The sequence below is a fragment of the Populus euphratica genome, unplaced genomic scaffold (assembly GCF_000495115.2).
Source record: "Populus euphratica unplaced genomic scaffold, PopEup_1.0 scaffold1317.1, whole genome shotgun sequence".
Classification (NCBI taxonomy): Eukaryota; Viridiplantae; Streptophyta; class Magnoliopsida; order Malpighiales; family Salicaceae; genus Populus; species Populus euphratica.
Window position 1 is genome coordinate 1 of NW_011501168.1, and position 15537 is coordinate 15537.

The 15537-nt window shown below is 33.3% G+C and overlaps 3 protein-coding genes across 3 annotated transcripts; 1 reads left to right on the top strand and 2 right to left on the bottom strand.

The window, feature by feature from the left end:
• Positions 1-3133: 3133 nt before the first annotated feature.
• Positions 3134-11367, bottom strand: LOC105117357 (uncharacterized). Its single transcript, XM_011014998.1, has 3 exons — positions 11353-11367; positions 8665-10754; positions 3134-3177 (listed from the first exon to the last, which is right to left on the bottom strand). Exon 2 carries the CDS (start codon positions 10733-10735, stop codon positions 8666-8668), a length of 2070 nt encoding a protein of 689 aa, XP_011013300.1. The 5' UTR covers positions 10736-10754; positions 11353-11367; the 3' UTR covers positions 3134-3177; position 8665.
• On the bottom strand, positions 3187-5294 carry LOC105117361 (uncharacterized). Its single transcript, XM_011015010.1, has 3 exons — positions 5069-5294; positions 4623-4958; positions 3187-4535 (listed from the first exon to the last, which is right to left on the bottom strand). Exons 1-3 carry the CDS (start codon positions 5292-5294, stop codon positions 3187-3189), a joined length of 1911 nt encoding a protein of 636 aa, XP_011013312.1.
• Positions 11368-14072: 2705 nt separating the features above from the next.
• On the top strand, positions 14073-15272 carry LOC105117362 (probable LRR receptor-like serine/threonine-protein kinase At1g07650). The gene is made up of 3 exons (XM_011015011.1): positions 14073-14146; positions 14462-14612; positions 14774-15272. The coding sequence occupies exons 1-3, from the start codon at positions 14073-14075 to the stop codon at positions 14999-15001; spliced, it is 453 nt and encodes a 150-aa protein (XP_011013313.1). The 3' UTR covers positions 15002-15272.
• Positions 15273-15537: the final 265 nt, after the last annotated feature.

Below are 15537 nucleotides of genomic sequence, written 5' to 3' on the forward strand. Positions count from 1 at the left end.
ATGCCTCAAAACTATGTTTTTTTCTTTTTTTTATAGGGATTTGGTGGCGCTATAAACTTGATAATGTAGCATATAAATGTAATAAATTGTTTATTCTCATCACAATTCAAATCTTTATAAAGGGATCTCTGCAAGAAAAAAATATAGAATAAATTACTTTCTCTATTCACAAGCAAAACTTTATGAAAAGTTTATGGCATGGATAAGAAAATTAATAAAATTAATTACTTTTTTAGGACTTTAGTAATTTTTATCGGCGTTAATATTAGTTATCGCGTTCACACTACGCTGCAAGAATAATTTAAAGTTAATTTTTAATGTAAAGGAAGATATCATCAACATTCCTTACGTGCTTTTTTATATCATAAAATCTATTAATAACATGATTTTTTGGACTACAAACACTTAAATTTCATCTTGCAATAACATAAAAATATATTTACTTACAAGGTACAGGAGAGAGGAAATGTTGGACTTCCAGAATAAATTACTTTCCCTTTGGTCGCAAGGTAAGCCTTTACTGTGCAGGCATCTACTTAGCTCGTGATTTTCATGGCAACACTTCCTGTTTAATTTGGAATAAAATCCTTTGTACAATAAGTAAACTGCAGTCAAACAATATTCACTGAGTCCGTGAGTGTATGAATTTGTTTTCATTGTTGAAGCCATTTTTATTATTTAATGTTTTATTTTAGATTTTAAGTTTAATTTCATATTTAATTTATTTATTTTTTAATTTAATTTAAGATTTTGTGTTTTCTACCATGTAAAGATTGATTTCCGAACCATTTAAAGTGGTGTAAGATTTTTAAAGAGACAAATTGAGTAGTAGATCTTTTCTAGGTTTAACTTTTATAAGTTTTGATGTTAAGCCTCGTGGTTTGTCAAAATACTCCCAGATTTCAGGTAAAAAAATAAACGATAATGTATGCACATTGAACTATCCATTGTTTATGATTTTATTTTATTTTTGTTAAAAAAATTTAATAGACTTGGACACTAGCCCAAATTCACCTCGCTAGAGAGAGGCTACACTCGTATGGGTTTAAGTCTAGACGCATCTCCTCTTATTTTTTTCATATTATTATTTCTAAATTTTTTGACAATTAATTTGTTGAATTTCTTTTTTGTGCTTTTTTTTATTTAAATTATAAATACAATAAAATATATCATCCTTTTTTTTTGTGTATCTTTATTTTTTTATTCAAGATTTTATACATGATGTATTGTTTTATTTATTTGTAAACTTAAGATCATATTCAATTAGTTAATTTCACCTTTCCATTATTGAAATTTTGTGAAAGTATCCAATTAAGAAAATTATAATTTTAAAAAATAATTCTATTTCAATATATATAATTTAAAACCTCAAACAATAGATTTTTTTCTCTTAAAAAAAGTATGACCATTAAATAATCTTTAATGATCAGCTTGGAAAACAAAAAAAGAAAAAAAATGCATGTTTTACAAAAATAAAAATTCATATTTTACTTTACATTTTCAAACATACACTAAAAAGAAATCCATACATTTACAAATATCCATCCTTTTTAAAACAGGCTAATCCATACATTAACAGTAACAACAAGCATACAACCTTTTTATCTTTTTAAAATAAATAAAAATAGAGAGTAGCTAAGATGTTTGGAATCTTATTATATCAAGAAATAATTAGTGATATTTTATTATATTTTTTTTCTCAATTTTATTTTTTCTCTTTTTATATTTGATTATTTTTTCAAAGTAAATACAAGAGAGTAATTAATAGGATACTTGTTATTAATGAATGACAATAAAATTAGATAAATTGGAAATTTATTTCATTTAAGAGCTCTCCCAGCTTTATGGAAGCAGCAATAGCCTTTTGTAAGTAGATGCGCTGTGAAATTCTTCAGGCGTGGTTATGGTTTTAAGATCTTTCTATCGTGAGCGCATTAACATTTCCTTTTCTTCTTCGGACTAGAATACTGACTTTTCTCTTCTGTGATTGTTATGATTTGTTGTACGAAGCCCATTGGCTCGGCAGCACAGGGAGATGACAGAGGGTGCATTTATCAGGATAGCATTCCGAATCAGATAAAGTAGTTCTTCCATGCATCCAGTCCACGGACAAAATGAGATTATTAGTTAGAACTGAAGAAGACAACGATCATCCTCCTCCTCTCGTCCTGTTATTGTTGACGATCCACTCCTCCTCCTCTCGTCTGCCTTGTTTTTCCTCGGGACATCTCATATGGAGATAAAATCAGTCCTGCCTGCCCCTATGCTCTCGTCTGAATTGTTCAAGGTAGTGGCATCCTGAAATCGAGCCAAGATTCTAATTTCTCGGCTCTTTCAAGGCCACGCAAAAGAGCACTATAGCTGTTGGGCTCGAGCAAATATAGTGAGGCACTATAAAAGACCGGCCCATGAGACGCACAATCCGTCCTTTTTTACCAATATAGCTGTCCCAACTCCCAAGACCCTCCATTTCTCCAACCCACCATCGACTTTACAGTCGGTCACATGAGGATAATGACAACTACCTTTTAAGTTCCGTATTTATGTGGATTATAAAAGAACTATCCGAAAAAAACCTGATAAATTTATTACAGGAGAGATTGCGTCCGCCAAATAAACAATTACTCGCATATTTTTTGAACTTTTAGCTTTTGTAGCTCGAATTTGTTAAACAAAGGGAAATCTTGGTAAAAAAAAGAGGGTATGAAACTTCTGCAAGACAAAAGAGGTTGTATTTTTTTCATTCAAGATTTATTTATTTTAAAGTGTTCCAATTATGGGTTTTTCGTGCTGTTTCGTTGATACTGATTGGTTGCGCTTCAACCCTTGTCTGTAGCTTCATGCCTTTTGTTCTCCCAAATCAAATCAAAGAGTGTTGCAAAAACTTTCATCAAGTACATATACACATCAATTTTGCACATCTTCCTTAAGATTCCTCTTTTTTTTTTCTTTTTTTTTAAGTGAGTGCTAAGCCTGTGTAGGTCACAGGGCCACATTTTTATTTTTAAAAAATTACAAAATTTCACACAAGAAAATCCCACACCAAAATACAACAATAATGATGAAATGAAATAAAGACTCCTAAAACTAGTCTCCGTGTAAAGAAAGACTCTCAAACAATATTTCGAACATAGAAAAAGAGCAACCAACTGAAAATTTATAGGAGCAAGACTTAAACTATGGATCTTAAGCTTCCCCGGAACTCCGATCTTCCATGAAAACGGTTCTTCTAGTTGTTAGACACTGCTCGCTTAAACCCAAATGCGCCATGAGAAGGCACACACGAGTGAGGAGCTCCCCACCACGTGTAAGTGCTTGAGCATACTCTTTCCATCCACAATTAGATGCTGCATAAGCCAACATCTCCACCCATATTTGACTTATCATCCTCCACTTTTTTTCGCTGGTCGAATTATTCTCCGGAGATTGTAATTCCTTGGCGAGCTTGCAAGCATCACGTAGCATTGACACCTTGTTTCCATTTTTTTTTATTTTATTCAAAAACTCTTCAGAACCCCAATCAGTGGGTGTTATTATTTCCGATCTCCAGCACCACGAGAATTCGGTGACTTGAATGCCCGTTTGCTTGTACCTTTCGTCACCAATCCCTTTAGGCAGCATATTTGGACGTTCAATTAGAAGATACAACATGTAATTAGACAACGATCTGCTCATTTTGCAATATGGAGGAGGATTCTTTGCATCAACATTCTTTTTGCGAATATCATCATGATAGCAAATATCAGTGGCAATGTGCCATAAAAGGAGGCTCCCATGAAAGTCTATTTCAACCACAGCCCAACGAAATTCTTCCAAGCATCCCATGCTTTTCAGTACCTGATCGCCTCTTTCTGCCAATATCTCCTTCAAATCATTCATGCCAGGATCAGGTTGAGGCATTTCATGACTATATCTCGAACGTTTATCTAAGACGTATTCCCAAGTTAATTCTTTTAATCCGTCGCTGATAACCTCCCAACTTTGAATGTTATACTTGCCTATCAACTTCAGAAAACAAGCTTTGGCTGTTGGTTTACATACCAATGAATTTATGACCATCTTCCACAAAGCTCCGTTCTTGGTTATTTGAGCATCTGTTAAGTCGTGTTGTGCCATGTATCTTTCCCACCCTTTGTTCCTGTCGGAATAGATAGCTCGATAGACAGAATCGGCCCAAGACTTTCTTAGCATGCTAAGATGAAGCATAGCCCATTCAGATAAGAGTAGCATGATGGCCCCATATATCTCAAGAACAACTCCACCACCCAGCAAGATGTATGATATAATTAACTCTGTTTCTGGATAGGCATGTTTGTTCGCGATCATTAATGAGAAGGTGACCAATGCAGAAGTAGAAGATAGGAAACTAATGGAGCGAAGAATTGCACGCGGTAAACTGACCCTTGTCACCTTTGTAAAAAACACATTGTACACAAATCCCGACTCGAGTTCTATCAATTTGAAGGCTTCTGTGGCTTTCTTGCTACTTATGATATGATAGCTGACCATATAGCTACTATGGTTAAGGCCGAGATCTGCGAAAAGTATCTTGAAGATTTGAAACAAAAAATGTGCTTCATAGAGTTACACAGCCTCAGGTATTATGTAGTTAAATTCTAAACCTTCTTTCACTTCTTCAATAGACATGTCAAATAAGCCAACAGATGGAAATTTCTCGCTCAATTCGCTATTGAAATTTCTTCCAATTTCGGAGGCCCTAAACTTCTCGGAGCTAGCTTGCGAAAGAGCTGAAATCCTTTCTCCATACTTGGTAATTCCAGCAACAAAAACGGGAAGGGCCGAAATCCTTTCTCCATACTTGGTAATTCCAGCAACAAAAACGGGAAGGGCTATATATATGAGTGGATCCGTACCCCATGATTTGAACAAGAAATAAGAAGCCGCGGCAGTTTGAATTGCTAGCTGGAGAATGTGCCTTGACCATATTTCGTTGTCTTCTAGTGCATAAGCAGTTATAGTGTAGGGCCACCAAGGTGTACAAGGAGTATTGGTGCTGAAAATGATGGAATGAAGTTTGGAGTCGGATTGGTGGGATTTGTTTCCAAACCTCCTTGGCTACGGGAAGCAATACCCAATGCTAAAGTTGCCACCCAATCCGCAGACAAGTATGCTATCCAGACAATCCATTCGAGCCCGATTCCACTGCTGTACTTCCGCCGATTTCCAATGACAACGAGCAAGATTTGGAGAACCAGACTTAACAAAATCAGTGAGCGAAACTCCCATTCATTCCACAATTCTTGAGCACGTTTGGACAAGTTGTTGATATCCATCTTATGTCCTTTTGTTCGCCTTCAACAAAAGGTGCAACTAATTTAATTTTTCCAGTAATGAAATCAGCTCTAGTAAAGATTCCAAAAAAACCAGAGACAAAATCTAACTAATGCAACAACGAACAGAGTACTAGCTAGTACTAAACACAGAAACAATCACAAATTATTTGAAAAACAAGATCATTATATCACTGAAAACAATGAATCTTAACAAATTGACCATTTCCAGCTTCTTGCAGACATGGTGGTTTTGGTTACTTCTAATAACAACACAAGCAGTAAATTTGATGTAGGACATGAGGAAGAGGTAGCTGTGTGAGAGCTGCTCTAATTACATTAATTACACCCCAAAACTCTTGTTATCTGGATGGCAAGAATGTTAAAGTAAATTGATTTCTAAAAATTGGTTGAATGAGTCAAGAGGCTAGGAACAAGTTGACTGGTAGAGACAGCACAACCAAGTGAAATAAATTAAAATGATTGACCGATTAAAAAAACGGTCAACTAGTTTAAATATGTATAATTCAATTTTTATTCAAATTAAAATTTCTTTATGTTAGTTTAATTTTTTAATTGTCTAGAATTTAATATTTATAAATGAACTTGTAATTCAGCATTATTAATATATATATATATATATATATATATATATATATATATATGTAGCTATGAGAGCATAATTAAAAAGAAATACTTAATAAAAATATATCTTTCTCTTAATATTTTTCTTCTTTTTGGTTTTTAACTTTGTATTAGTATTTTAAATCTTCATGCACACCCATCCTTCTTCTAACAAAGAAAAAAAATTAAAAATTCTCAAACCAACCTGCTTCTATAATATCCAAAACCATACCTGGAGAGTTTATGCGGCAGGGCAATGATCGATGGGGACTGTGCTGCTTAATTATAATTTTCCGTCAACTTGAGTTCGTTTTAGAAGTGTATCTGGCCAAAATCCTCTTCCCTCCTCCCCCTTCTCTAGTGACTTAATCTCTCTTCTCTCATCATTCAGTGATTGATACGCGTGAGGAGTGAAGTTTTAGAACCGAAACGTAATATCCTATAATTTTCACATGAGTTGTTTTAGAGGTGCTGGTTCCACAAATATTTCGCTAATCAATTTGTCTCTTTAAAAGCGTCAAGTGTAGCAAATTGTCAACATTTTTTCTCAACCACCCTCTCCTTTAACAACCACCATCAACCACTTCCAACCACCATTCAACCACCCTCAACCACCCTCAACCAAGTTGCCAAGGCTCTCCTATAAATAGAGATAAAGAGAGAGCAAAAGTGTAGTGAAATTGTGGTGAGAGCAAAGGGTGAAAGTGTGGTGAGTGCAACTGTGAGAGTGAGAAAATACAGATTTGAGAGAAACACCGAGTGTAAGATTTATGTTATTAATTTCAATTTGAGACATAATTTCATACAAATATTTGTTTGTACATTATTCTTAATTTATTATCGCAGGTATGAAACTATATACTTTTTTTTTAAATTCCAATACATATACTTTATGGATTTTAATAGACGTTTCTATTTAGTAACGATGTAGGTAAGTTTTAAAAAAACTAAAAGAATGTTTGGAAACACCTACTAACTTGTGTTTTAAAAAAAATTAATTTGTTTATTAAAAATTATTTTTTTTGTTTTGGATTGTTATGATATACTAATTTAAAAAATAATTTTTAAAAAATAAAAAATATTATTTTAATCCTAAATATACTTCATGAACAAATTTGAAAAAAAAAATGCGCTACATAGGATTACCTTGGTGAAATAAATTTATAAATTTTTAATTTAATTGTTAGCAAGATATTTTACAAGCTTAATTTTATATTGGAATCAAATGATTGTAATCACCATATATTTATAAATTCAAATTACTTTCAAATTAAGATTGAAAAATTGAAAAATGTTGTTTGAGCTGATTTTATTATTATGATTATTATTTTATTTAAAATTTAGATTTTTATTTTTTATTCTACTTAAGATTTTGATTTTTCTTTCATGCAAAGATCAAATTTTAGACAATTTAAAGAGTTTTAAAGCTTATAAAGAGATAAAGAGATGTACCATATCAGATAAAAAATTCACTAAATAAGCATAATTAATCATGTTACGCTGTGTCAATGAATCATCCTTCAGTTATGTTAAGCTTTTATTTATTTTAATCCTTCAGTTATTTTAAGTTTAATTTCATATGTAATTTATTTATTTATTAATTTAATTTAGGATTTTGAATTTTCTACCATGTAAAGAGTGATTTAAAGTGGTGTAAAACTTTTAAAGAGACAGATTAATTAGTAAATCTTTTCTACTTGTAACTTTTGCAAGTTTTGATGTTAAGCCTCGTGGCTTGTCAAAATACTCCCGGATCTCGGGCAAGAAAAGGAACGGAGATGATGTGTGGACGGAATGAATTTTTTTTTTTTTTTTTGTTAAAAGAGTTAAATACACTTGGACGCTAGCCCAAATTCACCTAGCTAGACAGAGGCTGGAGGAATTTGGGCTCAAGTCTAGGCCATCTCCTCTTACTTTTTTCATATTATTATTTATAAATTTTTTAATAATTTAATTTGTTGAATTTCTTTTCTGTGCTTTTTTTTATTTAAATTATAAATACAATAAAATATATCATCCTTCTTTTTTGGTGTACCTTTATTTTTTTTCTTTTTTAATTTTATTCAAGATTTTTATACATGATATTATTTTTTATTCGTTTGTAAACTAAAGATCATATTCATTTAGTTAATGTCACCTTTCCATTATTGAAATTTTGTGGAAATATCCAATTAAAGAAATTTTAATTTTAAAAAATCATTCTAGCCCAATATATATTATTTAAAACCTCAAACAATAACTTTTTTCTCTTAAAAAAATATGACCATTGGAAAAAGAAGAAGAAGAAGCAAATATGCTTGATTTATTTATTTTGAAGTGTTCCAATTATGGGCTTTTCTGTTTTCTTGGTATTGATTGGTTGAGTTCCAACCCTTGCATGTGGCTTTATACCTTCTGTTCCCCCAAATCAAATCAGAGTGTTGCAGAAGCTTTTATCAAGTAATTTCTAATGCGCTTAAATTTTGCACATCTTCCTTAAGATTCCTGGTTTTTTTTACCTTCAAGCGAGTGCTAAGCCTGATGGAGGCCACAGGGCCACATTTTTATTTAAAAAAAAATTACAAAATTTTACACAAGAAAATCCCACACCAAACTACAATACTAATGATGAAATGAAATAAAGAGTCCTAAAACTAGTCTCCGTGTAAAGAAGACTCTCAAACTGGATCAAACAATATTTCAAACATAGAAAAAGAGCAACCAACTTAAAAATTACAATACTAATGATGAAATGAAATAAAGACTTAAAACTATGGATTTTGAGCTTCCCTGGAACTGGTGCTTGCACTTGTTAGACACTGCTCGCTTAAACCCAGATGCGCCATGAGAAGGCACACACGAGTGAGGAGCTCCCCGCCACGTGTAAGTGCTTGAGCATGCTCTTTCCATCCACAGTTAGATGATGCATAAGTCAACATCTCCACCCATATTTGACTTATCATCCTCCACTTTTTTTCGTTGGTCCAATTATTCTCCAGAGATTGTAATTCCTTGGCGAGCTTGCAAGCATCATGTAGCATCGACACATTGCTTCCCTTTTTTTTTATTTCATTCATAAACTCTTCAGAACCCCAATCGGTGGGTGTTATTTCTTCCGATCTCCAGCACCACGAAAATTCGGTGAGTTGAATGCCCGTTTGCTTGTACCTTTCGTCACCAATCCCTTTAGGCAGCATATTTGGACGTTCAATTAGAAGATACAACATGTAATTAGATAAGGATCTGCTCATTTTGCAATATGGAGGAGGATTCTTTGCATCAACATTCTTTTTGCGAATATCATCATGATAGCAAATATCAGTGGCAATGTGCCATAAAAGGAGGCTCCCATGAAAGTCTATTTCAACCACAGCCCAACGAAATTCTTCCAAGCATCCCATGCTTTTCAGTACCTGATCGCCTCTTTCTGCCAATATCTCCTTCAAATCATTCATGCCAGGATCAGGATGAGGCATTTCATGACCATATCTCGAACGTTTGTCTTTGATGTATTTCCAAATTAATTTTTTTAATTCGTCGCTGATAACCTCCCAACTTTGAATGTTGTACATGCCTATCAACTTCAGAAAACAAACTTTGGGTGTTGGTTTACATACCAACGAATTTATGACCATCTTCCACAAAGCTCCGTTCTTGGTTATTTGAGCATCTGTTAAGTCGTGTCGTGCCATGTATCTTTCCCACCTTTTGTTGTTGTCAGAATAGATAGCTTTATGAACAGCCTTATAGATAGCATTGGCCCAAGGCTTTTTTAGCAAGCTAAGCCGAAACATAGCCCATTCAGATAATAGAAGCATTATGAATCCATATATTTCAAGAACAACTCCTCCTCCCAGCAAGATGTATGATATAATCACCTCGGTTTCTGTATAGGCACACTTGTTCGCGACCATCATCGAGAAGGCGACCAATGCAGAAGTAGAAGACAGGAAACTGATGGAGCGAAGAATAGTACGCGTTGAACAAACACTTGTCATCTTTGTAAAAAGCACATCGTACATAAACCCCAACTCGACTTCTATCACTTTGAAGGCATCTGTGGCTTTCTTCTTGCTTCTCAGGATAAGATAGCTTTCCATATGGCTAGAATGGCTAAGCGCGAGATCTGCATAAAATATCTTGAACATTTGGAACAAAAAATGTGCTTCATGGAGATACAAAGCCTCAGGTATTATGCTGTTAAATTCTAAACCTTTATTCAAGTCTTCCTCAGACATGTCAAAAAAGCCAACAGATGGAAATTTATTGTCAAATTTGCTCTGGAAAGTATCCACTTCTTCATTTTCGATGTCCCTAAACTTCTTGGAGCTTGCTAGCCAGAGAACCAAAACCCTGTCTCCATACTTGGTAATTCCAGCAACAAAGATGGGAATGGCTATATATATGAGTGGATCCTTACCCCATGATTTGAACAGGGAATAAGAAGCTGTAGAAGCTTGAATCGCTAGCTGGAGAAGGTGCCTTAACCACAATTCGTTGTCTTCCAGTGCATAAGCAGTAATAGTGTCAGGACCACCAAGGTGTACAAGGAGAATTGGTGCCCAAAATGCTGGAATATTGTTTGGAGTTGGATTGATGCGATTCGTTCCCGAACCTCCTTGGCTACGTGAAACACTACCTAATGCATAAGTTGTCACCCAATCCGCGGACAAGTATGCTATCCAGACAAGGCCTCCAAGCACGATTCCAGTGTGGTACTTCCGCCGATTTCCAATAACGATGAGCAAGATTTGGAGAAAGAGACTTAACAAAATCAGTGAGCGAATCTCCCATTCATTCCACAATTCTTGAGCACGTTTGGACAAGTTGCTGATATCCATTTTCTTTCCTTTTGTTTTCCTTCAACACAAGGTGCTATGTAAATTAAAATTTCCAATAATGAAATCAGCTTTAGTAAAGATTCCAACCAAGCCAGAAACAATATTTAACTAACGCAACAATGAACCGAGTACTAGCTAGTACTAATCACAGAAACAGTCACAAACTATTTGAAAAACAAGATCATTACATTACTGCAAATTATGGAGCTTAACTAATCGACCATTTTCAGCTTCTTGCATGCATAGTGGCTTTGGTTGCTTCAGCTAACACAAACATCTCTAAATTAAAAGCATAAATATCATTGAAATTGATTTGTGCTTAGAGCTACTCTAATTAAATTAATTACACCCTAAAACTCATGTTAATTGGATGGAAAAAAAAATAACAATCTACAAACACATGTATAACATATGTAGTTCATGAGTTTTCAGGCCAATTCACTTCTACAATAGCCAAAACAATACCTGGAGATTTTATGTGGCAGGGCAATGATGGGGACTCTGCTGCTTAGTTATAATTTTTCCGTCGAGTTGAGTTGGTTTTAGAAGTGCTGGTTCCACAAATACTTTACAATTACAAAGTTTTGATATATTCCTGTAGAACGATGATTACTTACAAGGTACAAAAGAGAGGAAATGTTCTTCCAGAATAGGTACCTTTCCCTTGTCGCAAGGTAAAATTTTATTCTTCTGGCATCTACTTAGCCCGTGATTTTCATGGAAACACTTCCTGTTTTGGAAGAAAATTATTTGTACGTACGTATATAAAATAAGTGAAGAAGTTTATGGTGGAAGCTTTGAGAGAAAAAGAAGTTTCAATGGTACTAGGCAATGGATGATTTGTATCCCTAAGTGATATTATTCGGATAGTGGATTGCAGCTGCCCTTTTAATTTGCTCTGTTAGTCTCACGTTTCTTTCTGCTAGCATTTGGAAAAGAAGTAGGAGATGTTGGAGATAGGTGCGTGACAGAAATGGAATATATTTGTTTTGGTTACCAGAGAAAGACAAAATTCTCGAGAAAGAAATTTGGTGTATTTCTATACTTTTAATATGAGAGGATAGACGTACGGAGGTGAGGATATTATGAAATTTTATTCTAAAATTGTTCTTGTAAATTAAATTTTCAAAACTACAAGTTATGTCCTTTACTTGTAATAATGACCATTAATTTTGTATGCATCATTCATGACCATTGGATTTGATTTAACAAAAATAGTAAAAAGTTTGAAATTCATAATCATTTAAAAAAAAAAGGGAACGTGAATTTACCGACGTTCTGCATGTTTACGTATGCCCGAAGCAGGAGAAGAGAAAGTACCTGGAGATGGTCCTTGTCTTTGTCTTCTCTCTTTTCTCTTTATGTTCAAATCAGAGACAATTTAAAGGAACGAAACGCGAGTAGTAAAGAATCCAAAAGGGATTACAGTATCCAGAAGAAATTATTACTTCGGTAGCTTCCCTCAAGAACGCTTCCTCTTCAGTCGTTATCAGTACCATTTGTGACGTAGTGGAATGATTTCATTCATTTGATGAAAACATCTGGACAAAGAAAATAATAAAGTAGTGAAAGATAACTAAATATTAGATTCCTCCTTGTTGAGAATCTCTTTTTCATTAGTTATGTAGACGCCCGATTTTATCGAAATGAGATTATAAAAAGTGTATTTATTAGTTGAATGGTAGTGGTTAGTGTAATAATTTAATTTTGAATTCTTTAAAATCTTTTTGACTGTTATTTTTATTTTTATTCATAAAAATCTAAAAAATAAAAATAAATTAAAAATTTAAAAATATTTTTTTGATGTCAATTGTTTTTTTAATCAAAATCAAGCTCATCAAATTAATAAAAATTATATCATATCATAAAATATAAAAAATAAGTTTCAGGTTATTTCAGATCAAAACCAATTCCATTAAATTATTACAAATTAAACCATGAATGGGATAAAAAATAAATTTTAGATCATTTTAAGTCAAAACTATCACTTTAAATCAAAATTTAGTCCACTGAGTCACTATAAATTAGACCATATTGACCAAGATAAAAAATAAATTTTATGTTATTTTGGATTAAAACTATTATTTTAGATCAAAATCTGGTCCACGATCAGGTTGATATCTATTAAAAAAATATTTTTAATATTTTAAATTAATATTTTGATAAGCAAAATTAATTTTTAATCATTAAAACAAATTATTTTTAATACTAATTTAAATTTTTAATTTTATCTATGTAAATATTTATTATTATATATAATATAGCAAAATTACTAATACAGAAATTTTTATTGCAGTAATTAGTATGGCTGGGGCGGTGAAAAGTTTTCTTCACTGCAGAACTGTGTGTCCTGATTATAATTTTTCGTGTCTCTTGGCATTGCTTCCAATAAAAATTCGTAGAAAGGGAGAAGAAGAAAACAAAGAGAGATACTAATATCATTATTGATGTTTTTTTAATGTAAGTAAAATATTAATTTTTTTTAAATAATTTAAAAAATATTAAAAATATCCTAACTATTACATAAAAGAATATTTACTTATAGACCCTCTCAAGGAAATCAGAGGTCGGAATAGCAAAGCCCCTACTTAAATTTCGATCTTAGGTCTTCTTTTAACTTCAGAGTGAAAATAAATGATGGAAAAATTTCGGAATGCACATGTCACCCTAGACATTTCACCTAAGAGATTGGCTATAAGATCTAATTGGGATTGTTATACTGGATTAAAACCTAAATTTATCTCAACTCTTAAAACAATCTGCTCTTTTATTCTGTCGTGCCACGGCACATTTCAGAGACTGAATAAGCTGTACGTGTTTAAGTTTATAGATAGCTGGTAAACCGTTGTCGCTGATGGTTTGAAGGTTCCTGCTTTGATTTTTAATTAAACAACATGATTACTGGGCTTCTTACCTGGGCCAACACGCTCAGTGGGCTTCCTAACCAGACCAATAACTCGATGACAGATGTCTATCCTACAGCGTGAGACACTAGATTAACATCATATTAATGCAAGATCTGCAACTGTCTACATAATTTCTTTTTAATTACTCCATTGTCTAAGTGGGAAATAGGATATAATTACACGTTCTTTTGTCAGTGAAATAGTATAAAACTATATATTCTTAGGAATTTATCAAACAATTGGATTCGTTTTGTTTTTGACACTCTTCAATAGATAAGGTATGGCGATTACAAATTAAATTAGAGATACAAATTATCATTTTTTATTGTGTTCTTCAGCTTTTTTTTCTTAACTCATTGCATCCCTTGATTAAGCATACAACAAACCATAGTTAATGCATAACACTTGGCAAAGGACGATCAGATTTTGGAATGGCAAAGCTTTACGAGGAGGAGGATCCACACGTTGCGGTTAGAGCTGCAGGAGGAGGAGGAGGAGAAGATCTGTAAGTAAAAATTGACTTGACCATTTTATATGGAAAAAATTGTCTCTGATTTCGTTTCTGTAGCAATCCATACATGTCACCAGAGTATTTAACCCAAATTGGGTTAGCTTTTCATTATTTATTTATTTTTTCTTATTTAACTTGGGAATTTTATTTTTTCTTACCGAGTCTAGGCTTAAGAGTAGAATTAATAGGATTACATAGGTTGTATTTGTACAACAACTTGGATAAATTGAATTAAATTAAATATTTTGATATCTCCACGTAGTTACGATTTGATATTATTTGATCTATCATTTCTCAATGCCTTTTCAGTTCATACATGTCACCAGAGTATGCAATCCGGAGAACCATGACAGCGAAAGCCGATGTCTATAGTTTTGGGATCCTTCTCCTTGAAATCGTTAGTGGGAGAAACAATGCTGAGTACAGAGAAAAGGAAGAAACTGTTGTTCTTCTAGATACGGTGGGAGCTGGATCGATTATTGTTTTACTTAGTTAATTTTTCTTAGCTAAAATATGATCAGCAGGGATTAATTAACAATTTTTAGTATTTTTTGTGCATTAATAGTGCATAGTTATGACATTCCTCTTGGGCATATTTCTTACAAGTTCAAACAATTTCAGGCCGCTAATTTACGTGCGCGGGGAACGCTAGGAGACTTGGTTGACTCAAGGTTGGGCCGTAATTATGACAGGAACCAAACGAACATTGTTCTGAATTTGGCAATGATGTGCACCGAACAATCACCTTCTCGCAGGCCTACAATGTCTCAAGTTGTGGCTGTACTTGAAGGCGAAAAAACCCTTAACAATATTTCTGAAGAGATCGCTCCCTCGATCTCTCCTGCTTGAGTACCGGATGGTCAATATATATATATATCTTGTGTGTTTTGCCATGTTTCCATATCTATTGATTCTTGATTCTTTTCTTTTCTTTTCTTTTTGTTGGTTTCTTGCCCTTGATCCTCCTTTTGATTTAAATCTTCCTAGTAAAGATTGAAGGAAAAACATATACTGGTTCTTAAGAATTATGGCCCTGAAAATTGGAGACCTAGCTCGTTGATATTATGTAATATCTATATAAATTGTTTCATGTTTTCAATTATAATTGCCACCTTATTTATGTCAGTCTTCTCGCACTCGTGTATCCGAAAGGATTATTCAAACACGCTCGTCTCAAAACTCAACTTAAATCTTGGGAGACACTAGTAATTGTAAAGCCATTTAATTAGGTGGCATAATTAATGGAATTTGAGTGGGAGATGAGTTATAATTGGTGGAGTATGAGTGGAGGATGAGTTGTTAGGCATATATTCCTCCTAAATTTATGACCATTATACCCTCACTCTTGCCTATAAATAGGCAATGCATTCAAGCCTATATGCACA

Excerpts from the sequence above, each read along its gene's own strand:
- LOC105117362 (XM_011015011.1), top strand. The coding sequence starts at position 14,073 with ATGGCAAAGCTTTACGAGGAGGAGGATCCACACGTTGCGGTTAGAGCT. Across the intron at positions 14,147-14,461 it reads GGAGGAGGAGGAGAAGATCT|TTCATACATGTCACCAGAGT; the intron begins GTAAGTAAAAAT and ends ATGCCTTTTCAG. Across the intron at positions 14,613-14,773 it reads CTGTTGTTCTTCTAGATACG|GCCGCTAATTTACGTGCGCG; the intron begins GTGGGAGCTGGA and ends AAACAATTTCAG.
- LOC105117361 (XM_011015010.1), bottom strand. The coding sequence starts at position 5,294 with ATGGATATCAACAACTTGTCCAAACGTGCTCAAGAATTGTGGAATGAA. Across the intron at positions 4,959-5,068 it reads TGCTTCCCGTAGCCAAGGAG|AAGACAACGAAATATGGTCA; the intron begins GTTTGGAAACAA and ends CTTATGCACTAG. Across the intron at positions 4,536-4,622 it reads TATTGAAGAAGTGAAAGAAG|ATCTCGGCCTTAACCATAGT; the intron begins GTTTAGAATTTA and ends TACTTTTCGCAG.
- LOC105117357 (XM_011014998.1), bottom strand. The coding sequence starts at position 10,735 with ATGGATATCAGCAACTTGTCCAAACGTGCTCAAGAATTGTGGAATGAA.